At 42.6% G+C, this 27,489-nt stretch overlaps 3 protein-coding genes across 3 annotated transcripts; 1 reads left to right on the top strand and 2 right to left on the bottom strand.

The window, feature by feature from the left end:
• Positions 1-257: 257 nt before the first annotated feature.
• pcsk1nl (proprotein convertase subtilisin/kexin type 1 inhibitor, like) lies at positions 258-1,402 on the top strand (the record flags this gene model as incomplete). Its single annotated transcript, XM_080853799.1, has 2 exons — positions 258-742; positions 1,009-1,402. 2 exons carry the CDS (start codon positions 258-260, stop codon positions 1,400-1,402), a joined length of 879 nt encoding a protein of 292 aa, XP_080709925.1.
• A 2,947-nt stretch (positions 1,403-4,349) lies between these two features.
• Positions 4,350-5,833, bottom strand: lhfpl4b (LHFPL tetraspan subfamily member 4b; the record flags this gene model as incomplete). The annotated part of the gene is made up of 3 exons (XM_080854382.1): positions 4,350-4,375; positions 4,826-5,053; positions 5,416-5,833. 3 exons carry the CDS (start codon positions 5,831-5,833, stop codon positions 4,350-4,352), a joined length of 672 nt encoding a protein of 223 aa, XP_080710508.1.
• A 1,975-nt stretch (positions 5,834-7,808) lies between these two features.
• hdac6 (histone deacetylase 6) lies at positions 7,809-25,746 on the bottom strand. Its single transcript, XM_080854347.1, has 28 exons — positions 25,699-25,746; positions 24,931-25,051; positions 24,000-24,113; positions 23,709-23,794; positions 22,527-22,611; positions 22,381-22,421; positions 21,872-21,968; positions 21,673-21,770; positions 21,344-21,448; positions 21,185-21,253; positions 20,871-20,997; positions 20,528-20,593; positions 20,215-20,274; positions 19,995-20,084; positions 19,469-19,575; positions 19,114-19,181; positions 18,747-18,861; positions 16,672-16,800; positions 16,233-16,401; positions 15,869-16,080; positions 14,880-15,072; positions 14,329-14,478; positions 13,928-14,102; positions 13,391-13,809; positions 11,617-11,739; positions 10,884-11,021; positions 10,531-10,659; positions 7,809-10,074 (listed from the first exon to the last, which is right to left on the bottom strand). The coding sequence occupies exons 2-28, from the start codon at positions 25,012-25,014 to the stop codon at positions 9,976-9,978; spliced, it is 3,348 nt and encodes a 1,115-aa protein (XP_080710473.1). The 5' UTR covers positions 25,015-25,051; positions 25,699-25,746; the 3' UTR covers positions 7,809-9,975.
• Between the last annotated feature and the right edge of the window lie 1,743 nt (positions 25,747-27,489).

Raw genomic sequence — 27,489 nt, 5'->3', positions numbered from 1 at the left:
AGGACTGTGTCTTCCACCTATGTAGTCAGTCTACAACACTTAAAAACGTCTCTCTCTTTTATCAAACACTGTTGTACCTGAAACAGAGCACTTTAATTCTGCGATATCTTGAAGATCTTTGTTTTTGCCTTTGAATTCTTTTAGAGGTGCATGACTTCTATTATAACAAGGCTCTCTGTTTCTGTTTGTTCTTCTCTCTCTCTCTCTCTCAGCCATTGTCTGCGGCTCATGGCCGCATGCGAAGCCTTGACGGCGGAATGGTGCGTGTCCGACGGGATCTCCGCGACTCGCTTCCGTACGAGGCTCAAATGATGTCATTCTCACCAGGTGCTGAGATGAAGGTGCGTGCCAGCGACCTGTACAGCCAAGGAGATGCCTGGAAGGCAAAGGGTATGAGTCAGGCTCTACAGCAGTTGGTGGAGAATGACCAGAGGCGAGACCAGGAGGTGGCCTACCTGGCCGGCATGATGCGCCTCCTGAGCCAAATGGATGCCAACAGCCAGGGAGGAGCCAGGGAGGATGTGGGGGAGACCGGGGACTTCCAGGGGTCCTATCCGTCGGACTACGACGAGACAGAGCCAGGCATCAGCATGGCCAAACCACAGGCAGGCTGGCAGGATCTCTTAGACCCCCAGCTCACCCAGGCCCTGATGAATCGCTACAGGCAGGAAAGACTGCTACAGGAGGCAGCCAATAGGATCCCAGAGCAGAGAGAGCAGGACAGAGACCAAGAGGTCCTCAGGTAAAGAAATATAGTACTCCACACTAAAGCTGAATATAAATATGTGTGAAACTGTAAGGCCCTGAAAATGGGTGAAGCAGGATATTACATGGTTTGGGCAAGACTAGACTTTAACACCATTGCTTTGCAAAAGAAATTGCATAGAATTAATATACAGTATTCCTATCCCAGGTATTAATATGAATACTGCATACTAAAATCATGTTCCTGTCCCTGCATAATAGCATGCTGACATTCATTATCAGTCTCTTAACTCTGTCATACAGATTCCTGGTGGAGAAAATCCTGTCAAGCCTCTCCCCTGGCAACTCCCCCAGTCCTTCAGGGGGACGTCGGGCGAAGCGAGACGTTGACACGGTCGCTGCCTCAGTGGGGCGGAGTGGCCCAGCACTGAGGCGCTCCCGGCGTTCCCTGGACGCCCCTCCTCCACCCCAGAACTCTGACCAGGTATCGCTGATCCGGGTGAAGAGACTCGGGGACGAGGACGAGGAGGCTGCTGAGGGAGACGCAGGACACAGGATGACCCCCCAGCCCATCGGCCTCCAGAGGATGAAGCGCATTGACTTGGAGCCCCAACCTGCCCAGCACACCCGCAAACGCCGCTCCCTCACCTACGACCCTAATCTGCTCGCCCAACACATCCTGCAGTACCTACCCTAGTGGAGACAGACAGACAGACAGGCAGACAGAGACAGCAAAGAAAGATAGAAAGATCATGCAGAATATTTTGCCAGTGTTCATGTTCATGCATTTTATTCAGCATCTATCCACAGCAGCTCTTCTTGCACAGTGAATGCAACATTAATGTCATATCCTGCAGAGGCGTATAAACAGCACACCGTATATAAATGTATTTATGATGCTTCATTTGTTCAAAAGCAATGTCCACGGCGGAGGAGAGAATGAAATGGCTTTAATGGGTTTACCGAGCTTCTCAAGTCATTTTGTCAACAACCCAGCAGTGTACTGGTTGGTTGGTGTGAAGTGATTTCAATATAACTGGCCCCTATATGTGGTCACACTTCATTGGGTTTTGTCTCTTTGCTTTTTCTGGCAAATTCACGTGCTGACCCCACCATTCCCCATTCTTGGCAAGACATACAAGGCGGGTTCCGTTCAGTCATGGAATAATATTGATTGCCTCCGAGACCAAACAAGTTTGCAAACCATGATATATATATTAAATGTCCGAGTCACTTGTTACAGCACAAGGAGCTTGAGAGTGTACAACATAGTTCTTATGTAAAGTCTTGTGGCCTCTTGTGTGAGTGATGCCCTCAGCAGGGCTCTCCTGCAGAGTCCTTCACAACCTGTCCGCCTCAGATGCCATATCAAGGTCAGAACACCACCGCCAAGAATAGGGCACCAAATGAATTCCTGGCAACCTGCTACCCAATCGCTTCTCCAACCCCTTACAACACCCCCCACATATCCACACATCCCAGCCAGGTCAGATTGCACTGCAGACACATTTAAATTACACTTTACAGCAACTGAGTTAGCACAACCACTGGAGTTGTTCTGTTACCAAACTAAAAGCTTACATGCCTGGCTGTCTTCATTTTTTCAGTCTAGGGTTGCTGCAATTGAATTGAGTCAGTTGCGTTTACGTCACACCAAGAACAGCAACATACATATATCTCACAGAAACATATTTATTGTTTACAGTGCAGACATAACACTATTGGCAATTGGATTTTTAAAGAGAACCATTTTTCCTCACACATTACACAAACAGCTTTAAGTTGACATAATGAAAACATATGCAAGTTTCAAACATTTGACTCCCACAGCCTAGCATAGTCTAACAGTTTTGTACGAAGAGATGTAGGCATAGACATCTTAGTTTGGCAGGCACAAGATCAACAAATTCACAATAAAGGTAAGCACAAAGGTTATGAAGGACTTCGGTGCAAAGACTCAAAAGGATCACAGCAAATGCATCTTTGACAACAGAACAGCAGTCTAAAACATATTTAACATAGGCAGTTAATCCCTCTTGCATTTTTTCCTGATCTCATCTCTTTGGCTAAAGGTTATGGGCTAACATATATCCAGCCTACTCACGCCTACTCTACCCTGACTTGCTACCTTAATGCCAGCTTGCCTAAATGGCCTCGGTTTAAAAAAAAAAAAAAAGTAAATACATCTCCTTCACTGGATGTGTAACCTCTAAAAAAATATCTTGTTTCCTGATCAATTTCTTCAGATCAATTGTTGCTGTCTCCCCTTAATGTGACGTATTATTTTTTATATATGTGTGTAGTCTAAAACCTCATACAAAAATACAACACTGCACACTTGTCCTGCAGCAGGATTGATGAAGGTTATAATAAATTCTGTGTAGCTTTAAAGTTTTCTGCAAAAATATAGTTTGTATAATTCACAATATCCTTTCTCGCAATCATGAAATAAAAAAGAATCTAAAAAAATGTGCTTTGTTCTTTAATAAACAGATTTTCTTTAAAAATGTGGAGATGACCTCTAAAATGTAAAAGGGAATGTAATATGTTTAAGTATCTTCTGACCATTTGTATAACATTCTCCCTAAGCACAATTCTCAGTAATTCCTTCCCATGTCCTTCATGTACAAAAGTGTCTAAAATTCTAGAAAATTCTGTCCCACTCTGCATTTACTGCTTATGACATTCAGATGGCAAACAGATGAACATGCACAGTAACATACTGTAGAAACATTCAAACATACAATACTGTTTAAATCAACACAGCTGACTAGTATACTTTTCAGCACAAGATTAAACATAACAAAGACATACCAGGCAGTAGGTCTAACCCAGTTCTTACCTCCACTCAACAGCACTATTTATTGCATTGATGAGGATTAAACATGTATAACATACTAACTGAGTTTCATAAACATACTAAACATTTGCATCTTAGAGCATATTTTGGAGGATGCTGATGGTTTGTTTGTGTTAAGTTGGAGCTACCTTAAAACTGAAAACCATTTTCTTCATTTCTAAAAGCAAAGTAAATAAGAGTAGTGTCAGTGGCAGCCTTCTGTCTCCTTCACTCTCCTCCATTCTCCACCACAGCCACTGCGGAGCAGAATCAGCCAGGGCGCATGTCCGCCATCACTGAAGTAAAAACCACGGATACAGTTGCCAGGTGACCGTTTCTATGCAGAGAGATTATGTAAGTGGGGCACGTGGGTGATGATGTAATGGCTAAGGGGGAAGAGAGAATACACCTCCTTCACCGTTTTGCTTCCTTTTTTTTGCCTTCTTCCTTCCTTGGTAATGAAATGAGGGGATTGTGGTGGGAAGGTGAAAGGAGGACAGTGATCAAAAGGGAGAGGGAGTGAGACATGAAGCGCAGACCAAAGAAGAGAGGATTAATGAAGGGAAAGGAGCAGATGATGAGATGGAGGGACTGCACATGAAAGGAAGAGAACAAAACAACAGGGGAGAAAAGAAAAAACAACACCATTACTGTCTCTGCCAGACATCAATATGCTGTTTTGTATTCAAGGTCATCTGGCCTTAGGACCAATTTCCCATTACGTTAATGGAATGGTCATTAACGCATGCAGTTAACCTTACCTTCCCTTTTTGACACACCAATTGTCCTTGGCTCAAACCGTGGTCTATGGTGACAGAAGTAATCCTGTCACTGAAAAGAGAACAAATTGGCATGGTAGGGATTAAAACATGATTTACAAACATACTTTTAATTAAATGAGACTTGCCATGACATCATTTCATTAGTATAAATATTTAATTGCAAGACAATACATAATTGTACCTCCATCATTGAAAGATTAACTTTTTGTTACAATGCTTCAGGTGGGGCTGGCTTATGTTATAGTAAAAAAAAAATGCCTAGACCCACAATTACATTATTCAAAGTTTTTAAAGAAAAAACAGGCTCCAAACAATGAAGATCAATGTGAATGCAAATGAATACAGAGAAATTATTAAAACTTTTGTCATGGTGCCTTTGAAATTAAAGCGTTGGTGTTTCACTGTAAATATTGCTAATCCCGATCTGCAGCACCTATACATTTGAAAGGATTACAGTATGAGACAACCATCAAAGTGTCTCAATCTGCCCTCAACTTACCATCCTTCACATCGTCAGGCAAGAGAGCATCCTGTCGGTTCCCCAGCACGAAGGCCAGAGTGGCCAGGATGGCAGCATCCAGGATGCCCAGCATGGCCAGCACATATGCCCAGTGAACGGTGCAGTTTCCGGGGGAGAAGCTGCTCACGCTCTCACCACAGAGGGCCCTCATCTCGGCACATTCCCAAGAGTCCGGGAACAACACACAGGCCAGAGCCAGGCAGAAGCCTGTGTGCACACATGAGACAGAGATAAGCATTGCTGTAGATTATTTAGACAACATACAGACACTTACGGTGTTAGATTGTCTGCTCCAAACAGATTACGGTTTCATTTTGCAAAGCTCCATAACATAACAGACTAGTACTATTTCAGAAATGGTATTACCGGTAATATCAAATAGCAAAATTAAATTAAGAAGATAAATTAGATTCCCACTACTAGACCAAAAGGCACCATCACAGTTGACATATGTGCATACATTTCTCAAGTATCATGTAGTTTCCAAAGTCTTTAACCTTGGTGCTGAAGATGTTGTTCTCTAACAGGTAAGTTAGGAACATCCTCTCACCAAACACGCATTAACACACCTGCAGTGAGCTGCAGCCAAGCACAGATCTTGTAAACGGTGGCAGCATTGCAAAAGCGGAAGAGACAGAGGCAGCCAACGGACGCCCACACCATGGTCAGCGATATGCACACCAGCACGGCCGGGGACTGGAAGGCCGGCAGTGGGGTCAGGGTGCGCAGAGAGCCCCGGCATTCAGGCACGGGCCAGTCATTCTCCAGACACACCTCGAACAGGCCCAGGGTGCCGGCCTGGGGCGGCGGGGAGCCGGGCCGGTAGTGGAGCTGGCGCGTGCCCACCCAGGAGGGCTGGATGAGGATGACGACCTCGATGACGGCGAAGCATAGCGTGCAGACGGCCCACAGCACGCCCACGGCCCGAGCACTGCGGACGAACTCTGTCTGGTAGAGGCGTGCCACGTCTGATGTGTGCACCTGCATGGCTGTATGAGCTGTTTTAGAGTTTAGGGGTTGAGAGGCCATCAAAGAGGTAATTAGTGTCTAAAGTTTAGCAAAAGTTGAGAGCATAACAAACTACAGGTAGGAAAGGGTAGGGTGGCTATGAGAGTTTGTAAGGGTCACACGATAAACAGACATGAAACTGTCAGCCTAAAGGTTAAGGTTCAGGAACTGTTAAAGTTAGGGTACAGAATCAAGGCTGATAAAGACATCATATCAACAAGTAATAGCAAACACTTTAATGGTACATGCCATAAACAGGCAAACATAGGAATATGACAGGCCATGTGGCCAATGGTGTCAAGGTTAAAAGGTCAGATAATATAGGCTGATAAGAAGGGTCACAGTGGCAATCACAATGAGACCCACAAATATGCAGTGTCGAAAATAAACCTGGTCCCACAGCAAGGAGAATGCCATTTAAATAAGGGATCAGGCTATCAGGGCTAAGGAGCTGTGGCTTAATGATATCCTGAGATGGATATAAAAACACAGGAAAAAGAAACAGCATGGGATGTTTATGGGTCATACTGTAAACAAGAGATACCAAACTAGTGAAAGCAGAGCAACCAGCACACCACATCGATAGGAAATATTTGCAGAGATGCTTTGGAACCCGAGACAAGCTCATGACAAAAAAAAAAACAGGCTTGATGAGCACATGACCTTCACCATATGACATACATCATTGGATGATTCTTGTGAATGAGTGTGGTGATGACGGAGCGAGATGCAAAATGGATCAAGGCAGGCAATGACAACAAAACAGAAGCCATAAAAATCACCTCTCCTCTAGGTGCTGCCTGGCTGCGAGTCTGTCTTCCAATAGCACACGGAGGGAAAAAGAAGAGAGAAAGAAATCTAATCACAGCTCCATTAGTCTGGTCAGAGATGAAGGACAGGGGGAAATGACTTCAGAAAAAAGGAAGAGAAAACGAAAACAAGCTGAAAGGAAATAGTCTCCTCCTCCCTTTTTTGGATCAGTGATGGCAGGGGGATCGACATCAGCTACAGGCCCACACCATTAGCACAGTGAGAAGAGGGGAGAGAAGGAATGAGGAGAGGAGAGAGAAAGAGGATAGAGGGAGGGCTTGGCATTACAGGGAGCACGGGGGGAGGGGTTTTCTACGCACGGCCGGAGAAATAAGTGCGCACGCAATCACACACACACACACACATACACACAATCTGCTGCAGTGCTGTGCCTTGATGCAGAATGGCAAACATAATGATTGCTCTGCTTAAGGGCCAGGGGGAGGGATGAGTAATATAATTCACAGCTCTGCCTCCAGAGCCAGTACGCTAGTGAGAGAACAAAATAATGATAGGGTAGAAGAGAGGACAAGAAAAAAAGAGATGGAATGAGTGAGTGTGTGTGTGGGTGTATGCGTCACAGATACAGGAGATGGTGCAAGTGTGTGTTTGACAGAAAGATGGTCCGAGTGGATGGGACAGAGAGATGGTAAAGGTGTGTGTGTGTGTGTGTGTGACAGAGATGGTATGAGTGTGAGGAAGACAGAGAAAAGGAGAGAGAACAGTGGTAGGGACAAATACCTAAAGGATGCACCAGTGATGTATTTCCCTGCCACCAGACTTCCCTCTCTGTGCCATTTAGTTTGGTGTGTAAATTCCAGCAGGGGGTCGGGGTCACAGACCAATCCTGTGCAGCAGTGAAGAGTGATAATCAACCAGTGGCCTTGAATGACCTCTCCATGTTGAGAGTAATCTGTATGAGCAGTCCATCAACATACTGGGAACTATCCAGCTGTGAAAAAAGCCTGAAAGCCTATACTTCATGGTGCTCAGAAAATGTATGTCCTCAATTTAATTTATATTACATTGTTATTATACAATTTTTCTACCCTAAATATTAAAAGGCCCAAACAGGTAGCACAATTGATGTATTTTAATGATAATGTTTTCATAGAATAAACAATAAGTTACATATTTGTTTGCTACAGGTGAGAACAGATACATTGGCATTGGACATTTGCATTAGGTGCAGAGAGAGATGATAAAAGAATATACAAATTTAACAATTGATCCACTAACTGTCCTAAGGTATCAATGTCAAAAAATATAATAGTATTGCACTGTGAATCAGGTTCCTGGACTCATGCCTTACGCCAAAATGCTAACCAAATCAAACTGCTTTGGCAAGTTGGGCCATAATGACCAAACCCTAATTGTGAGTGGTCTGGTGGCCTGCCTCATTGGATTCACTGGTCTGCACATCATTAGCTGTACAAAACAGATGTGTTATCAACTACTTCAAACAGTGCTGAGTGGTCAAACTCTATTGCAAAACCTGACTGAGGAGAAAATCAAACCAGTGGGTTGCGTCTCAAGTCACAGAGAATGTTACAGTTTTTATAATCAAGCAGCTAGGCTTGCCTTCCATGCCTACCAGTCAGACATGCAATCAAATTATCCAAAGACGATTATGATTTTCCTATCATTACATGAGTAAACGAGGAACCTCATAACAGTTAATGTGATTGGCAAGAACTCAATCTTGTCTTATTTATGTTACACTTATAAAAGTGTAAGAAAATGTGAGTCATAACATAACAGTTAATGTGATTGGCAAGAACTCAATGTTCTCGTATTTATGTTACACTTATAAAAGTATAAGAAAATGTGAGTCATTTTCTGTTTATCCCACTCTACATTACTCTCAAAGAATTTAGCAACCCTGAAATGTTTCACAGTAGTCCTGTCCAAAACGCATGTTAGGTAAGTATATATATATATATATACGATAACATCAACATTCTGCAAAGGTAGCTCATCTGCAAGGTAGCAGACGAAGATTAACAATCGAGAGCATGGAGAGACCAACTTTAAAAATTGGGGAATTCCTTCTTCCTCCACAATGCCACAGGAAATTACTACCCCAAAGTGACTTGAGCAACGCTGGTGATAAGAACTCGCACCATACCTACATCATTCTGTGTATTGAATTGGCTATGATCGTGCAACACTGATAAAAAAGTGATATCGAAAAAGAAAAACCACATTATTGCAATATGACATTCACACTTCAGAAAATCTGCTGCAATCTAAAAACTCTTCAAATGAGATGAGCTCACCTCGAAAGAACTTGTGCTCTTTCTGCACATATAAAAGTGCCATCTAACTGCACTTCTCATCCATATAGAGGATGACTGTCAAGATGTTCTGATTATTTGTACAGTACTAATACAGTAAGGTTACCTGCCTGAACCTAACATAATATCATGTCAGCAGTTCAGATCAATATCTTAGCTTGCTCTTGTGCGTCTTAAAATTGATAGCAAAAGCTGCCCAAAACAAATTCTTCTGGAGGACTAAGATCTGTCAATGTTTGAGGTTGCAAACAGGTGAAAGGTAATGGTTGAGTCATAAAGAAGATGAGGGTAAAATAATGAACAAGTTTACATATGGTGGAGTATGATTGCTGCAGAATTCCATAATTGTCTGTAGTCACATTTGATGGAAAAGCCAAAGAAAAGCTGAAGCAGCACACACTAGTTCTGCACAGAGCTGCTAAAAGGCCTCAGTGGGATGTTTGGCCTAAAATACTTTTGCACTCCCATTAAAAGATACACCTAAAGGAAGGCAGAATATTGTATGCTAACAAAGGCGTACAGTAAGGAGACATAAAAGGGCAGGCAAAAGAGTGCAAAAGTAGTCTGAGGAACACAAAAAAAACCTCTCACTAAGTCCTCTTGGTACCATTCGATCACTCAGGTGAGGTATTTTGGCAATCTCCCTCCTCATTTTTGGCACCAAACCAAAAACCAAAAGAAATGACAGAACAACCTCCCATTAAAAAAGATCATTCAAAACATTAGAAAAAAACATCTTTTGTATACAAACACAGCTATGGTCAGCTTATTTTCTTTCCTGGAGAACAAACTAATGTGAGGAGCACCAAAGGAGGTTCAAGGAGAAGTCAGAAGATGATGGAGGCACGTCTGGGTCTTCTTAAGGAGCCGCAACCATGTCTGATAAAGACTGCTGTTATTGCGTTGTGACAACAGTACTTCTCCCTGCCACCTGAGGGCGTGTTCCACACACACACAAACACATACACGCACACACACACACACACACGCACACGCACACACAAACAAACTCTCTCACGGCCAGGCTCCGTCCACCGGCTTCTCCACTGTAGGGGCGGGCATGTCCTGCCCAAACTTCGCCACGTGGGCTGTGTTCTTGGCATCATAGAGGGCCTGTGGGAGAGGACGCGCCGCCACAGGGCAACAAAATACATCTGTTAGATTAGCTGCCTCAGAATCTCCAGTGGACTGGGTAACTATAGGTTTGAAAAACAGATCTGTAATATAGAATATATAATGTAATATGATAATATCATTATGAGGCTAAAGTTTGAAGGAAAAGATTGATGGGCCTGCCTTCCCTAATGGCAACTGTAGACTGAAATTCCAATTTATATACGTTTAACTCTTTAAAACAGTGGAATATCTGTAATAAAAATGTCTAATGAGTTGAGCCAATTCATTTCTCAGACCAGAGACCTAACTTAAGCCTGACAAAATAATTGTCACAAACAACTAAAAATTCCAGTGTGTTCTCGAATGAGCATCTTGGATAACTCAGGTGCATAACGGTCTCTGGCAGTGGCTGACCAACAGTTTGTCAGTGAGGTGGTGTATGAAAGCTTTTACCTTGTTGTCGATGTAGGACTCGCATGGGTAGCACCACACAGAGATGTCAGAGAAACTCATCACCAGGGGATGACTAGACGCCACGCCATGCATCACCATGTGCTCATTAACAAAGCGACCACAAAGCACCTGGGTTTCGTCACAGGGAAACAAACAGACCAATTAAATCACAAATTATTTAAAAACGTAACCAGTAGTACATTAAGCTATGCTTAGATCATCCATTTACATCCAAGGCCATACTAATGTGTATCCAATATGTTGGATACAAGAAACTGTTAATATAATAGTGTATGTAGTTTCATATAGTACTCTACTTAATGTTTAAAAACAAAAACAGCGCAAACATTCACCTTGTAACAGCAGAGACAGACCCAGTTCTCTTCCTCTGATCCACATTCCTCACACGGTTGCTGGAAGCCTATGCCTGTAGGGGGAACCGGCTTCAGCGCCTCCAGATGGGGGCACCAGGCCAGAGGATGCACCGCACCCTGGAGGGGAGGGAGAGGAGAGTAGCAGAGTTTCAGAACACTGCTTTCTGCATTCAGGCATGATGCTGAATCTGAGGCAAATGTTTAAGGGGGAAATAACTAGAAGAGACAGAGTAACTGGAAAACCTGGACCTCTCAGGATGACAGAATCAACTATTTTGTTCATGGTAAAAGCCAAAATTAAATTACACAGAATTTCTGTTTTCGGTGGGCAGGTTTCCATTACAGTTTTGGGCACTTCAATTTTGATTGCAGCCACCAATTACCATGGCCGCCTGACTATTTCTCTGAGCTCAGTTCTGGGTCTGGTTATACTAGGCTATCAACCAATAGCGGTGGTAGTGATTGATCAAAGGCATTGTTGAGGGCATGTGATGCACACAATGACAATTTTTGCAATTATAAAATGTGCATTAAACAGATTAATGGAATGAACCTACTGACACACTTTTGGGGTATTATGGCGGTTTTCCATAAAAATAATGAAATACACTAACCATTGGAGGAAGAAATTATCTTCAATATGAGCAAAAAACTGCCTTAGAATTGTAGCATGATAGACAGTGGTAAAGAGAATACATCTTGAAATCCTTACTGAATCCATCTCTTCGCCTCCACAGATGATAAAGATGCTCTTTGATGTGCCACAAGCCCCCTCAAGACCCACACTGTCTTGGTCACCTGTTGCTATGGTCGCTGAGCCAGTTTCAGCAACCGGCTGTAAGAGGAAAAATAAGATTTTAAGACATCCTGCAGATTTTTTTAAACATTTCTTTCACACTGGTGAGAATGTGCCATTTGCCACAGACTTAAATACTGACAGCTCTTTTTTTGCATCAGAATACTTATGATACGGATTGATCAGCAAGTGTAGGCGTGCTACAGCGGTCTTCCCTAAGCACTGTTTGTTTTTACTGCTTGAACCTAAGTTAATGCAGCATCTTCGGAAATGAAACGTCCGTGGCAAGTGCATAACCCACCTGTACTCTTACCTTCGGAATCAGAAGTGCCTCTGGTCGGTTTTATGAATAGATTTTAGACGTAAAATATTAACGAAAAGCGATTAAGCGATTTAAGAACACCCTTCAGAACAGATTTTGTTTATGAACACGAGCCCTCCTACCGCATCCACTACTCTCGTGAATTTGCGTTAGCGTAAAACCAAAATGAAGCGCTATCAGCAATTGCTACCCATCAGCCTCTCGAAGCGTCTGTTTTGTTTTAGCCGTGTGTTTCCATCAATGACAGACTCTGAAATTGAAAGATTTACGCTGGTGCAAGCAGGCGGAAATGCTGATTCAGGAAAAAGTAAAGAAGGAGGGATCATAGCCTAAATGACCCACATACACTATATGACCTGTGGTGTCAACAACATCGCTGAAGATAGCCAGAATAATCTGTCCGGGATGCCGAAATTCTGAGTAGACCGGTTTTCACGTTGTCACGTATGTTTGAAGTTTATATCTTGCACACTTTTTAATTGTCATGAACATGCTGTGGTAGATTTCACCAGAACATATTGAGAATGTCAGGGCAACACACGGAAAAACGAAATGTTTGGTCAACCTTCTAATCTAAAATTACACCAATTACGTCTGGTTATCATATCGTATATGTATTTCCAACACAAACCTACAGGATTCAATTCAAAAGTAGCTAACCACGGGTAAAACCAAAAGCTTACAGCTAAGCAAGGCATGGGCAGACAATTAGACCTTTCTGTTTGCTGTTTATAAGAGCTAAGGTGCTTAAAAATGGTTATTCTTACAAATAGGCTAGTGCATTGTTTGTTTGTATTTTTATTAATATATCTTTTGTAATATTCAACCAAACACACAACAGTCAAAATTGAGTTATTCAATGACAGCAAGTTCCCTGTCATCAGTGATGAAGCACCTCAAGGTTGTGTATATTCAACCTTATTTTTGTCAATATACGCTGATGTCTGTCCGCTGTACAGTTTAATCTTAATTACGCCAATTATTTGATTTTGATTTGATTCGTTTATTTGATGAAGAGGGACAGTGTACATTAATAAACATTAAAATGTAAATGCACCCAATTGAAGCTAAAAGGCTAGTTTTCATTGGCAGTCCCCCTGCCAGAGTGAAACTGGCTAAAGATTCAACTCTTGTATCCTTACAGACCTTTCTGAAGAAACTGAGTTATTACTCAAATAAATCCACCCATACTTAGTTTGCATTGTAAATGTACTTTGAGTCAAATGTTTTGTTTGGTTCTAATTAGAGTCTCCCATACAACTGATACATTTCCAAGGTGCTGCCTAAATCTCTTCTTCACCACAACCGTCAGTGGAATTCTGCAGTGAAGTGCCAACAACTCAGTGGTTTAGGCCACATACAACTTACCTGCATCTCAGATGTAGATTGTGCATTTTCCTGTGGGTAGTCTTTGTTCTCCTCCTCCTCCTCCATGTTGTCTGAGGTCACGTTCCCAGGTGATGCTCCCTTCTTCATTTCGGATCCTTCCTGAGGGCAGGGCTTGACCTTCCGTCTGGCCCCTCCCACAGGAACTGACGATGGGCTGTTATTGGCGGAGGTAGTTGTGTTCAGGTCTAGTGAGAACAGGCCCTTGGTGAGGTCCTCCAGGCCTGACTCATTGGCAGTGCCCTGCGATAAGGCCCCAGGGGAGGCTGTTTCTGGTGAATCCCCCTGCCCGGGACTTTGGGCAGGAGTTGACTGCTGCAGAGATTTTTTGCCTTTTCCAGTAGGTGTCCTCTTGCCTCTCGTTTTGGGGGAAGGCAAAGACAGCCGGAGGGAATGGGGAACTGTGGACAGAAAGAGAAGTATTGTAAGATCATAATCCTAAACTTCTGTCCATACGGTATGCAATTAGACTGTCAGAAAAAATAACATGTGACAATGTCAGAAATCCCAAACACTGACTTTGTATTCTCAAAGAGCTCCAGTAGGGGGCGTGAGCCCGCAGGACGTTGTTGATGCTGATGGCGGCATTTGGATGTGGAGGGGGCTGGGGGGGTAGCAGTGGTGGGGAGTCTCCCAGTAGCATGCTGGTGCACATGGCCATCGACTCAGAGATGGAGGTCAGGTTATAGCCACCCTGTGGAATCAAAACAAAGCACCCATTCAGGACACAACCAGATCAAATTGACTACACTAAAATGTAGGCTATTTCTTTGGAAACTGCAGAATATTTCTGTCACAACCAGGTTTAACTTTCGCGCTTTCCAATTAACACCATTGCAATGCATGAAATCTAATAACTGAACATAAAATGTGGCATGTGAATCAGCCACGCTGTGGCAGGGATTCTGAGTGGCACTGACCTCCAGAATGATGATCACTCTTCCACCTGCCAGGGTCATGAGCTGATGGGTGAGGAGGGCGTAGCCCTCAGGGGTCACCTGGTAGCCTCCCAGAGGGTCTCCCCGGGCAGCGTCGAAACCTGCAGACACCAGCACCAGGTCTGGGCTAAACTACAGGGGGAGAAAGGGGACACTTTTAAACACTGCCTGTGCTGAGCTGTACTGGAAGTTGCTGCGTAGCTCAAATTAAATATGATCTGAACACTGTCTGAATCTCTTTGTAGATGTGTCTGATGTTGTGTGTAAATACATAGGCTGAGACAAATCACAAGATAATTGACTCAACTACTACAGTCAATCCTTTAATATCTCCCGTCCCATTTTGGTTTCCTGGACTCAGTAGCTGAGTGCCCAAATCGATACAAGATATCGTGGGTAAAAAATTGTGTGAAAAAAGACACAAAATGTATTTTTCCTGGGCACCTAGTCAAGTCGTTTGCTTCCAAACACAAATACATTTATCTGTACATTAGCATTTCTGAAAAAAAAAACACTACAATATATATCCCTACCTCGCTGGCGATGGGCATGACAATGTGGTGGAAGGCTGCCAGGTACTCTGAGTCTCCCATCTTCCCTCCACTCCAAGGAATGTTGACGTTGAAGCCACGACCTTTGCCCTCCCCGACTTTGTCATAGTCGGCATCCTCAGAGTTAGGGAAGAACGTGCCATCCTCATATCGATGTAATGAGACGTACAGCACACTGAGAAAGGCACAAGAGCCAAAAAAATTGGAAGATTCATGATCCATGTTATCCTTGATTTTCTTTTTCATTAATAAATCCGGGTGGAATCTGGGCTTGCTGCAGTGGGGCCGAGTTTTTAAGTTTTCCACGGTCGATGTTCAGCCACTGACTGAATTTAACTATAAAATGGGAAGGCAATTTGTCTTGTTCTTTAAACTCTGTTGCCAGGAGCTAGCCAGCACCGCCAAATTAAAGGTCAGAATAGGCACATAATCTGTTCCGAAAAGTTTCATTCACTGTACAGAACAGTACATCTGAAGAGGAGCTTGAAGCTAAATACCACATACTCACACTATTTGTTCCACAAGTTCTCTGACATTAAATCTGATGTCAGTGTAGTCCTAGCCCTCTTTGAACCTGAGGGGGTGAGATGTAGCAGAACTACCTCCGTGTAGGAGGTTATGTTTTCCCAACATTTGTTTCTGTCTGTCTATCTGCCTGACAGCAGGATGATGCAAAAACTACCAGGACGATTTTCATGAAAATTGGTGAGGGGTGTAGTATGGCCCAAGGAAGAACCCATTCGATTTTTGAGCCATGGTGGAGGTCTGCGCTCTCCAAGTGCACTTCTAGTAAATGTATGACTAATATTTTTTTCAATGATTTCATCGAAAGAAGCACACAGTGCTATACAAGGTGTAGCTAGCAGTATACTTGCGCTCGATGGGAGGTAAATCTATTACCTTTATACCCTATTCCAGGGTCACTTCATCAAAAAGGAGGTCATGGCTTTAAGCTGTAGATGAAGCCCCACCTGTCATCCTCCATGAAGATATGCTGGGTGCCGTTGCCGTGGTGAACGTCCCAGTCCAAGATGAGAACGCGCAGCAGCGGCTTGTGGCTGGGCGAGAGGCTCTGGGCATAACGCGCCGTCAGCGCCGCCGTGTTGAAGAAGCAGAAGCCACATGCCTTGTCCGCCTCAGCGTGGTGACCAGGAGGCCGGACAATGGCCACAGCATTTCTCACCTTCACAGTGACAAAAACACAAGCAGAGAGGAGATGGGTTAAATAAATATTAAAAGTAAAGATTACAAAAAATAACCAGTTTTCGCATTCGTCCTCCAGTAAATTAAATCGGCCTGAAATCAATAAAGCTTCATTGAACACTGGGTGAATACCTCTCCGATCAGTACAGCCTGTGCCGCGTTGAAGCAGGCCCCCGCTGCCAGACGAGCGCACTTGTAGCTTTCATTATTGATGAAGATGGAGTTGTACTCCTCCCCCAGCCTGTGCAGGTCTCTGGGCTTCATAGCCTCGGTGCCCTTGATTTTCTGGATGTGCTCGACGCTGTGGATTGTGAAATTAGACGTGATTGAAGGCCATTTAGGTAATTACAGAAGAAATGTTTTCATGTAAATATTATTTAAATATAACAATTATAATGAATTTAAATTAAAGTCATGTTTTTAATCCACCTATTCTCCGGACCTGTTGATGTCTGCTGTTGGTTCTACCCCCTGGTCAGTAATTTCTGACACAAAAGTTTGATGATTTTCTGTTCAGTACACCAGGACTGGCACCCCTGAGGTCTAGGTTGGGAAACCCCTCCTGCCATACCTGTGACACAGAGCCAGCTCTTTCTCTGTGGCCAGACGAGCAGGTATGCTGTAGCATCGGGCAACCAGTCCCAGGTCCTCATGCCGCGAGAAAATGCGAGCAATCCTCATTGGCTGTTCTGGGTGATGACTGGAGCAGCATAGAAAACAGATAGTATGCATGTCATATACACACATACAGTACTGTGCAAAAGTTTTAGGCAAGTGTGAAAAAATGCTGTAAACTAAGAATGCTTTCAAAAATGGAAGTGTTAACAGTTTATTTTCATCAATTAACAAAATGCAGTGAATGAACCGACGAGAAATCTAAATCAAATCAGTATTTGGTGTGACCACCCTTTGCCTTCAAAACAGAATCATTTCGTCTAGGTAGACTTGCACACAGTTTTTGAAGGAACTCGGCTGGTAGGTTGTTCCAAACATCTTGAAGAACTAACCACAGATGTTCTGTGGATGTAGGCTTCCTCAAATCCTTCTGTCTCTTTATATAGTCCCTGTCTCTTCTTATAGACAGACTCGAAGATGTTGAGATCAGGGCTCTGTGGGGGCCATACCATCACTTCCAGGACCTCTTGTTCTTCTTTTTGCTGAAGATAGTTCTTAATGACATTGGCTGTATGTTTGGGGTCGTTGTCCTGCTGCAGAATAAATTTGGTGCCAATCATACGCCTCCCTGATGGTATTGCAAGATGAATAAGTATCTGCCTGTATTTCTCAGCATCGAGGATACCATTAATCCTGACCAAATCTCCAACTCCATTTGCAGAAATGCAGCCCCAAACTTGCAAGGAACCTCCACCATGCTTCACTGTTGCCTGCAGACAATCATTAGTGTACCGCTCTCCAGCCCTTCGGCAAACATACTGCCTTCTTCTGCAGTCAAATATTTCAGATTTTGACTCATCAGTCCAGAGCACCTGCTGCCATTTTTCTGCACCCCAATTCCTATGTTTACGTGCATAGTTGAGTCGTTTGGCCTTGTTTCCACGTCGGAGGTATGGCTTTTTGGCTGCGACTCTTCCATGAAGACCACTTCTGATCAGACTTCTCCGGACAGTAGATGGGTGTACATGGGTCACACTGGTCTCTGCCAGTTCTGACCTGATGGCACTGCTGGACATCTTCCGATTTCGAAAGGGAAACAAGCTTGATGTATTTTTCATCTGCTGAACTAAGTTTCCTTGACCGACCACTGAGTCTACGATCGTCAACGTTGCCCGTTTCTTTGTGCTTCTTCAAAAGAGCTTGAACAGCACATCTGGAAACCCCAGTCTGCTTTGAAATCTTTGTCTGGGACAGACCTTGCTGATGCAGTATAACTACCGTGTGTCTTGTTGCTGTGCTCAGTCTTTCAAATTTTCTTTCACAACCTCACATTGGTAGCAGAGTTTGGCTGTTCCTCACCCAGTTCAAAGCCTCCTACACAGCTGTTTCTGTTTCATTTAATCACTATGTTTCAACCTACATGGGAAATTGATGATCATTAGCACCTGTTTGGTATAATTGGTTGATCATACACCTGACTATAATTCTACAAAATCCCTGACTTTGTGCAAGTGTACCTATACAAATTGATACTGGTTTAAAGGCAAAGGGTAGTAACACCAAATATGGATTTGATTTAGATTTTTCTTTTGTTCGCTCACTTTGCATTTTGTAAATTGACAAAAATAAACTGTTAACACTTTGCTTTTTTTAAGCATTCTTAGTTTACAGCATTTTTTCACACATGCCTAAAACTTTTGCACAGCACTGTATATTGACATACATGTCACTTTGCAAAGGTATTTTGATGTACAGTATATGACAGTGTACAGTTGCAAACCAGTGTCTCTAACTTCAGCTGCTATGGACACAAACTGCATATACAGTATGCCCACACCAAACAAATCAGACAGAAGCTATCTGACAATTATTAAGATGACAATTATCTAAATTAGGTGTATTAAGATAATCAGGAATAGGAAATGATTTAGCAATTGCAGTATTGTGTCTCTGTAATCGCAAGCCTTAGAAAATGGCCATACATGTACAATAAGTGTGGTTAAAAGACAATCCTGTATCAGAATGTCTTACCCATCCCACATGTTGTGGTGCTCCATCATCCTTTGGTCATACACTATGCCAGTAAGCTGGCTGCCTGGTTGGTCCTCGTCTGGTTCATCTGACTGCTCTGGTAGGGGACCTCCCTCTTGAAAACAAACACAAGCAAGGTTGCAGCACAGAACTATGAGAGGCCAGCAGTCCCACCACAGAGACACACACACACACAAGCCTTACTGGGTCCAACCCCGGCCTACACTAGAACTACAATCTGCACTTTTCAAAAATTGTGCTAATACCTGAACAAGGGTAAACATTGCAAGACTAAGACCACATGCATTGTAAATAATATGCATAATAGACTCCTGGTTTGGCAATGTCAGAGTTCTGCAGTTCATACCAAACGTCTGAAGACAGGTCCAGTGCGGGTAAAGGGCAGTGATGGTCTCCGAGATGGACATTAGGGCACTGCAACAAAGACAATTACAGATCAGCACTCTAACACTTTTTCATTCCATTCAACAAATTTGATCTAAATGGTTCCAAGTGCAGTTCAGATGTGCTAGTCCTTAATCAAACGGTTTTTAGCGCTTCAGCATACCATCCTGATACCATCCTGAATCCGTCACTGGACAATTGCAGCGCAATTCGGAATTAGATGTACTTGGGCTGATACATGTTATAAGCTTGATAGGTCGCCACTAATGTGGCCCACTAGAACCCTGAGATGGCACTGGTGTCTACAGGATCCTCACCTTTTACATGGAGCCACGGGCGCATTAAGGCGGGGACAGGAATCGCCCAGTAATGACTTCAGGCAGGCACAGGCACCCTTCGCTGTGGATTGCAAGTTATATCCACCCTACAGGATGAGACAACCAGCACAGGGCAAGCATAGGATTAAGGGGCATCAGCAGCATCGTCCAGTCAGAGCAGAAGTGCAAAGTCCAGGATTCCAAAGCAGTGAAAGCATTAGAGTAAGAGTTTACTGGATAGGCTGATATCAGTGGCTGTGTGGCGTTCAAACATAGCATGACTTTTTATTCTTTTAGTTACTTATTTTCTAACATCCTAGTAGTATTTCTAAATACAATTAGTATTAAAAAATATGAATTACAATTATTAACATATAAATAATGTAATACAAATATTAAATACTTTTTAATAAAATGGATATGAGGGTATTAAGTAAATCAGAAATAGTAATAATCCTTCCAATGGACCCAATAGCTACTGTTGAAGGTGTGCAAGCGCAGGCAAGGTGTTTTTTGTTGTTGTTACCTCTAGGGCAAGTACTAGTCTACCCTGAGCAAGACCTTTCAGCAGGTGAGTTAGGACAGCAAAACACTGGGGACTGGCAGACATCTCTCCCTGTAGACCGGCACACAAAACACACAAGTGTGCGCACGCGCACACAAGAGGGAAAGAACATACATGAAATGGCATACAGTTATGTCTACATTTAAATTTCCTGGGGAAATGTTGTAGAGCAATTCCCTACCTTGGGGTCCCCAACCACAGCATCAAAGCCTGCGGCCACCAACACTAACTCTGGCTGGAACTGCAGATGACAAAAGCAGACATGTATAATACCTGTGTGAATCAGATAGGACACGGTGGTATGCTGTGCACAGCCATGCCTCAGGCTGTGCCACTTATAAGCTGCTTACATAGAGTTGATGATCTATTTTACATGGAAAAGTAGAAAGTGAAAACAGTAGCAGCTTCTAAAGTGAATAGCTTAAATAGTTAGCGGATGCTTTTGTCCAGAGCGACTAAATCTTTTTTTTTTTTTTTCGATCTTCTGTCTGTACCTCATAAGCCACAGGCAGGAGAAGCTGCTGAAAGGCCGTCAGGTAGTCTCCATCTTTCATTCCCGTCTATGAGAGGAATACATAATAGAGCATTAACTAAGGAACAGACCAACACATTCACACGAGAGAGAAGACAACAGGCCATGTCCACGATGTGCCTAGTGCCTCGGTCTGAGGTCAGAGTCCAGGAAAGAGAGAAAGGCCGACAGACACAAAACAGAAGACAGACAAGCGTGGGGGGGAAAAGAGGAAGGACAAGAGAAGAGAGTGATGTGGTGGCAGGGAGTCCTCAGCCCATAACTGAACCACCTCATCAGTGAGAAGAGCCTAGTCAGCAGCACACCTGATTCCAGGGCAGGTTGATATTGTAGCCCTCTCCTGGACCAGTGCCAATCACATTGCTGTCAGAGTCCTTCAGGTGAGGCCAGAACGCTCCATCCTCATACCGGTGCACTGAGAAGTACAACACACTGCAGGAGCACAGAGAGGTTAGGACAGAGGGGGGGGAGAGAAAGAGAATAAGAGAGTATGAGATACCTATACACAGCATTACTTCAATGGCAAAATGTTACTTCAGAGTTCTATGGCTACAAATTCAAAACAGTGTTCGAAGTAACAGTGAAACTTGAAATACTTTGTATGCAGAGGCAGATTTACCTTGGATCCTCTTGAAAAATGTATTGGATTCCTTGCCCATGATGCACATCCCAGTCCACAATTAAGACTCTACAAATAACCATGATTGTTGTCATTAGCCACGTGCTGTCAGTTCATTCATAGTGACTGAAAGCCAAGGGAAAACAACATCAGGCTTACCGTTTTACCCCATGTTGCTTCTGAGCATAGCGTGCTGCTATTGCCAGGTTATTAAACATACAATAGCCATTCATTTGGCCAGCCTGAGCATGATGGCCTGGTGGTCTGTAAACAGGGTGGGTTAATAAACAACGTTTTAACACCAAGGCATAAATGTGATATCGGAATTACTTATTCCTAGTCAAGTATTTCTCAAGTTGGCCAACTACTCTAATATGCCTCATTCATATGAGCAGATCCTGTAAAGATCCTACTAAATACATCATAGGTGTACATCTCTAGCAGGTAAATTGGGCATCCCTAAACAGAATGCGGTCTTCTTGACTTACCTGGCAATAGAGAAGCCATTTCGGATCTCTGACGTCATCACCTTATCGACTAGCTGCAGGACAGCACCCACAGCTAAGGAGGCACATTTAAAGGAATTCTGTGGAAGAGTTCCACAATGAAGACCCAGTTAAGACATGCAATTCACATACATTATGAGTAGGTTAGAGGAGAAACTTGATTTTCTATAGGCCAACTTACTGGATGGATGTAGATGGAGTCATAGGTGTCAGCCAGAGACTTCAGCTCCTCTTCCGCCATCGTCTCTGTCCCAGTCATGAGCTCGATGTGTTCTTTCCTGAAAAGGCCAGGGGAATGGTTTCAAATGAAACAGGAAATGAAGCATCATCAAGTGTTTAAAATGATCACCATCAAATTGAAAGGCACCTGGAAATCAGCTGGTTGGCAATGGTACCAGTAACATGGTTACAGGCTGAAAGGTGCAGCCCACGATTCTACTCCCATAGACTTTTTGTCAGATTGAGTAAGTTGCTTCTCTCAGTCCTCTAGCTGTCCGTTCAGCGTTTGTGCTACAAGAATCTTAGTCATGTCAGTCTTACAGCCAATCAACAGTGCTTGCGGAGCACAGAAGGGAAGGGTGCAATTTGATTGGCTGTTGAGCTCAAATATCAACAAACTTTTGCTAACCCGAAACGGAATCAGGGCCTGCATCTTAGGCTAAGAATGTGAATAGGTAAAATATGACTTACGTGTGAACAAGCAACAGCTCCTCCTCTTTGGCAACTCTGGGCTGAAATGGAAACAGATGACAAAGTCCAGTCAAGAACTGAAGGAATGGAAGCCAGGCACTGATTGCCAACTGGAACAATACTGGAGTGTAAAGTGCTTTTCTTACCTCCACACTCACACAGCGGGCAAGCAGACCCTGCTTTTCTGCCATGTCCATCACAGCACTGATTCGCTCTGGGCATTCTGGGTGGCTGAGCAGGGACACCCAAAAGCACAACATTAAATGGTCTGCAGTTGTTACAAACCTGAGTAATGTTCAAATAAATGTCCTACCCTGTGTAAAAGCACGCATTTATTTTACTTGGCCAGCATTGTTTCCACTTATTTCATTCATACTACAAATATAGCTTAAATTATGTGTGATTGTTAATACTGTGATGCCGCAAAAGGTGTCAAAGCAAGGAGAGCAAATTAAAGTGCAGAATAATATTCCAAAACAAACATAATATTTCATGATATATATGATGTAACTGTAGATATAGAAAATGTGTAAGCCAGAACTGCAAATGAACGGCAGAATAGTGACAGGCAGCAGAATAGGGGCGGTTTAATTGTTTACAAATAAACAGAAGTTGCATCAATGTTTAATCTTTTAAAGTTCTGTAAAAAGGCAAAAGGGTCAACCTAATCTGTGTGGGAGGTGCCATTGCCATACCAGGGTCTGTAGGCATATAACTGTGTTCTGGTGGTTTGCCTAAAACCGCCCGGTTGTTTCTTTCATTATTCAGTCTACAGCCAACAGGAACAAAAAAGGTGCCATCAAACATCCTGGCTTCACCCCGGTGTTGACAGTGAAGCTCTCTGATAACTTGCCAGCATGCAAAAAACCTTTCATGACATCTTGTTGTAAGAGTTCTTTATGATACAGATGAACTCCCTCTCTTGAGCATCCTCACTTGTTAGAATGTTTCCTTGTCTTTCTTTTACTTGATTACGTTTCTCAGCTAGTTTCTTTGTGGTGTTCATCTGCTTGTGATGCAAGTTTGTTCTAGTACTCTATGTTGTCCCTTCTGATATTTTTGCATACCTCCCCGTGTGCTCTGTTGTACTAATTTTGTGCCTCTGCTTTCTCACTTCTTGTTCTTGTGAATTGCATCCTTTTTATGTCTCTGGGACTAAAACTCACGGAGCTTTGACAACAAGACAAACATTTTCCTCCACAGGGATCTCAACTTGGAAGTGTTAAGCATCTTCTTTTGTTGTAGAATTGCATCGGCTCACACTAAGGCTAAACCCTAAACCAACATGCAGTGAACAGGCAATTATATTATTCATAAGATGCCTTTACCTTGTATCCCAAAGGCAGTGGTATTGAGTGAAAATGTCTGAGGAGACAAGGCCTGTGCCAGCAGCTCTGGTCCGGCTGTGCAAATCCTACAAACACACCATACAAACGGACACCCATGCAGTGAAGAGCTTTTCAACGCAACTGGCAATCTATTTTCTTTCATTCATCTTTCTCTTGCCACTTTGTTAAAACTTTTTTCTCACAGACATGATTTCTAAATGATCAACTTAAAAAATACTCTTAATGTGTAGATTATCACATATCAGGCAAGGCAAAAAATATGTAACAAACCAGGTTTTTCAGCTGATTGCTTATCTCTTCTTCTCCCTTGCTTCTGTCCATTCTTCCTTTTCTTCTAGCTTCTTGAAGGGCAAACTTTTTACCTTTACCCTTATTGCTTTCCCTCTGCAGGGAACAGAAAAGAGTTAACTGATTAAGAACTTCATACAAGTAACAACTGCACAGCAGGTCTGCACTTTAAAAGACACTCTCAGAAGTAAGTATGTCCTGACCAATTATTTAACTGATACGCCAACAAACAAGCCTGTCCGACCTTTATATGTTCGCCCGTGTCATTTAAAACACACCCCTGGCTAAGGAGTCAAATTCCAGATGTCATGGTAATGATTAACTTGGAGACCTGAGTTTTCCACATGTGATTTATTTCACTCGTGCACAACTGAGCAACAATAACACTGTAGAAGCTGCAGCTACCGTAACATTGCTGTCGCTGTATTCTGGGGGTGCTTTTGGACATATGCGCTAAAGTCTGTACTTGCTGATATACCACAGAAAAAAAGTAGATAGAGTATGGTCAGAATACAAGACCATTTATTTTGTAATACTTTCAAGTCCCAACATAAAGTAAGGAACAGGTGATGGTTCTTCAGCTGGTCTACCTTCTGAAGATGCCCTGCAGGTGTACAGGGTGATGGATTGCTTACATCAACAAAGATAAACTGGTTGAATTTTAATCTGAGTCACAACTGCTCTAGGACAGAAGATGTGCCTTGTCTTATTTATTTTCTTTACATCTACATCATGAGTACTTTGACTAAAATATTGTGCTGGGTGGGTCTTCTAGTGAACCAGAAGCTGGAGAATGAGGGATGCTCTACTAGCAAGCTAATGTTTCGTTAAGCAACAAAACAACAATGTTGCAATGTTGATGCTTTTGGGGGTGTCCTACATTCTTAGACCTTATATTTGACTTAATTCTTACTTTAGTTGTGTTGTCTGTAGACTGTGGAGATCTGCCAGAACCCTTCGACGCCATGGGTCCGGAAGGGTGGAGGCCAGAATCCATCGCAATCTCACACCTTCACTTTACCTTCTGCAGCCGCCTATTACAGATCATATCATTAACAGGCCAAACATTAATACATCTAAATATAGGAATACCATAACACTGAAACGTTTTAAGACACTAGATCAACAACCCGAAAATGTGAATATTTCGTATTATCCATATATATTTCTTGACTCAAAGGTTGTGTTCTTAGCGATGAAGTGAGGTGCATTATTCAAAATGTATCTTCATCTCTTTTGAAAGAAATCCGTGAGGACCTCGCGGTCCAATGCTTTTTCATAGTTTTCCAATTTCATGCTACAATCATAATGTTTCCATAAACAAATTGTTTTCCTGCGTTACAATAGTATCGTCCTGCATCTGAAATTTCAATTGTGCAAGTGTATGTTATCGATATAAATTCACCCCTTGAATTATTGACAGACTTTATTAGGGAATTGTTTATTTTTCTGCGATTGGTAAGACACACAGATATTATAGTATGGATTTACTGAATGGTCATTTATGTTACCAACCGACTGAACCAACATTCAAAAATAATTCGTGCTAGCCTGGCAGCCCTGGGTTCGTTGGCTAGCTATTGACAGCGTTTACAGCGCCACTCTCTCACTTTTGAAGTAGACATAAACAGGTGAGACCAACAACAGACTTATATTGCGAATATGGATGAACTACACTTACGTTTGATGGTATGTTGTCCATTGACTAGTTACCCATTTACTAAGCGCGAAGTAGCAACAAACGCCCCTAGCTTGTGAAAGTCGCAGAAGAATGACGTCAGTGTGCTTTATTTTGGAGCTATCAGATGTCACTCTTGCTTGGAATCACTTAGGAAATATTTGGAATTACTGACTATTTTTCAAACAACCGTGACCAACCTTTTCAAATTGGTTGATCACGTTCATACACCTAAAGGCTCCCCTGTGTTCATAATGTTAACAGTTTTTGGAATGTATTTAAACTTCTTGTTGTCTGTAGGCCTACCCTCTTAAGCTGTTCAACACTAAGATCCTGTCAAAATTGTAATGTCTTAGATTGCCACTTCTCAATCAGTTAAAGGGTCTATGATATGATTTAAACCGTGAGCTGCAAAGAGTATCCAAAATGATATAGGTGATCCCTAGATAGGAAAGGGCCAATGGACCTCATGTTAAATGAATAGTAACTATTAAAATGAAATGAGAAGGGGATGAGAGTGATTACAAAGAGCGAAAGGTTTTGCAAACAAGAAATAAACCACAACCTACAGCTGGATATCACTTGAGCCTTGGTTGATGGAAAATTAAAGCAAGTCCATGTGTCTGACTGTAATCTCTTGCTCTTAGCCAAGGAACAGCAACATTATATTGAGTTCCTCAGATGAGTAAAGCATGATCGTCCATTATGTGAAACCCATGTGTGGATATGATGATTCTAAACCAATTTGGCACACTTCTATTGATTGTTAGAAATTTGAATGAAGTTACAGTCTAACCCCTGGATTTGAGTTTTTGGCACATTTATTACTAAAAGATGAGGGACGGAAGGTGACGGAAGCCACTCAGTCATTCAGTGATTTGCCCAAAAAATATAGAAACTTCTGAAGTCTTATCCAAAGTGCATTCCAAAGTAAGGTGACCAGATTTCTGAAATGAAAACCGGGGATATTTCCATTTCAAAAATATGCAATGCTTTTATCTAAAAAGGGGGACAGTCTCATGTATTTTGACCATGTAAGCTGGTCAAAGTCAAGGTCTGTGAGTCTGTACACAAACAAAACAAAGCAAGGCTGACTTCAGTCAGTTTTTATTGCCACAAGTGACACACTGCAACACACACGTGGATTTATGATGGCTACACACAGCAAAATGTATTTTGATACAAAATACAAAATACCCCTCAAATAAATGTATCAAAATAAAATACAAAATACTGTTGCCAGAAAATGTAACAAAATACAATACATGTATTTTGTATTTTTAAAATACAGGAAATACTTTTTCTGAACTTTCAGTTTTCTCACAATTTGGTATAGCAGAACATTCAGGTTTGGGCTATTCAGTGGCGTAACGAAGTAACCACGGGGCCAGGTGCAGGCTATTATGACGGGCCCATGTCAGTGGTTCCGTATCCTTTTTTTCATGTTTGTAACCGCCGCCACAGGGCTCTCATTGCAATCTCTATGGCTTCCGGGAGGGCCCACCGTGCTTTCGTCATACGTAATTGCAAGGTAAGGACTAGGACGCGATCTGGCACTCCGCGCCGATGAGACTCTTTTTAAAGATCTTAGCCTAAACGTTGTTGAGACTCTTACTAAAGATCTTACTCATTCTCACAGAGACAAAACAATCAAGTAGCCTACTATAAACTTTGTTGAGATTTTTATTAAGTTGAAAGTCGGTAACAAAATAGAGACAAATAGCTTCACGTCAAGCAATGTCATTTATTTCCTAAAATACATTTTACGTATCCAACTTACATTACCACTGCACA

This window comes from Sprattus sprattus, assembly GCF_963457725.1.
Source record: "Sprattus sprattus genome assembly, chromosome: 16".
Lineage (NCBI taxonomy): Eukaryota > Metazoa > Chordata > Actinopteri > Clupeiformes > Clupeidae > Sprattus > Sprattus sprattus.
The sequence above is the reverse complement of the archived record's forward strand: the minus strand, read 5'-3'. Positions and strand labels throughout refer to the sequence as shown.

Coding starts and splice junctions, on each gene's coding strand:
- hdac6 (XM_080854347.1), bottom strand. CDS start 25,014: ATGGATTCTGGCCTCCACCCTTCCGGACCCATGGCGTCGAAGGGTTCT. Junction 23,795..23,999: donor GCAATCAGCTGAAAAACCTG/GTTTGTTACATA, acceptor GTGTGTTTGTAG/GATTTGCACAGCCGGACCAG. Junction 20,275..20,527: donor TCCTGCCTGTGGCTTATGAG/GTACAGACAGAA, acceptor TGTCATCTGCAG/TTCCAGCCAGAGTTAGTGTT.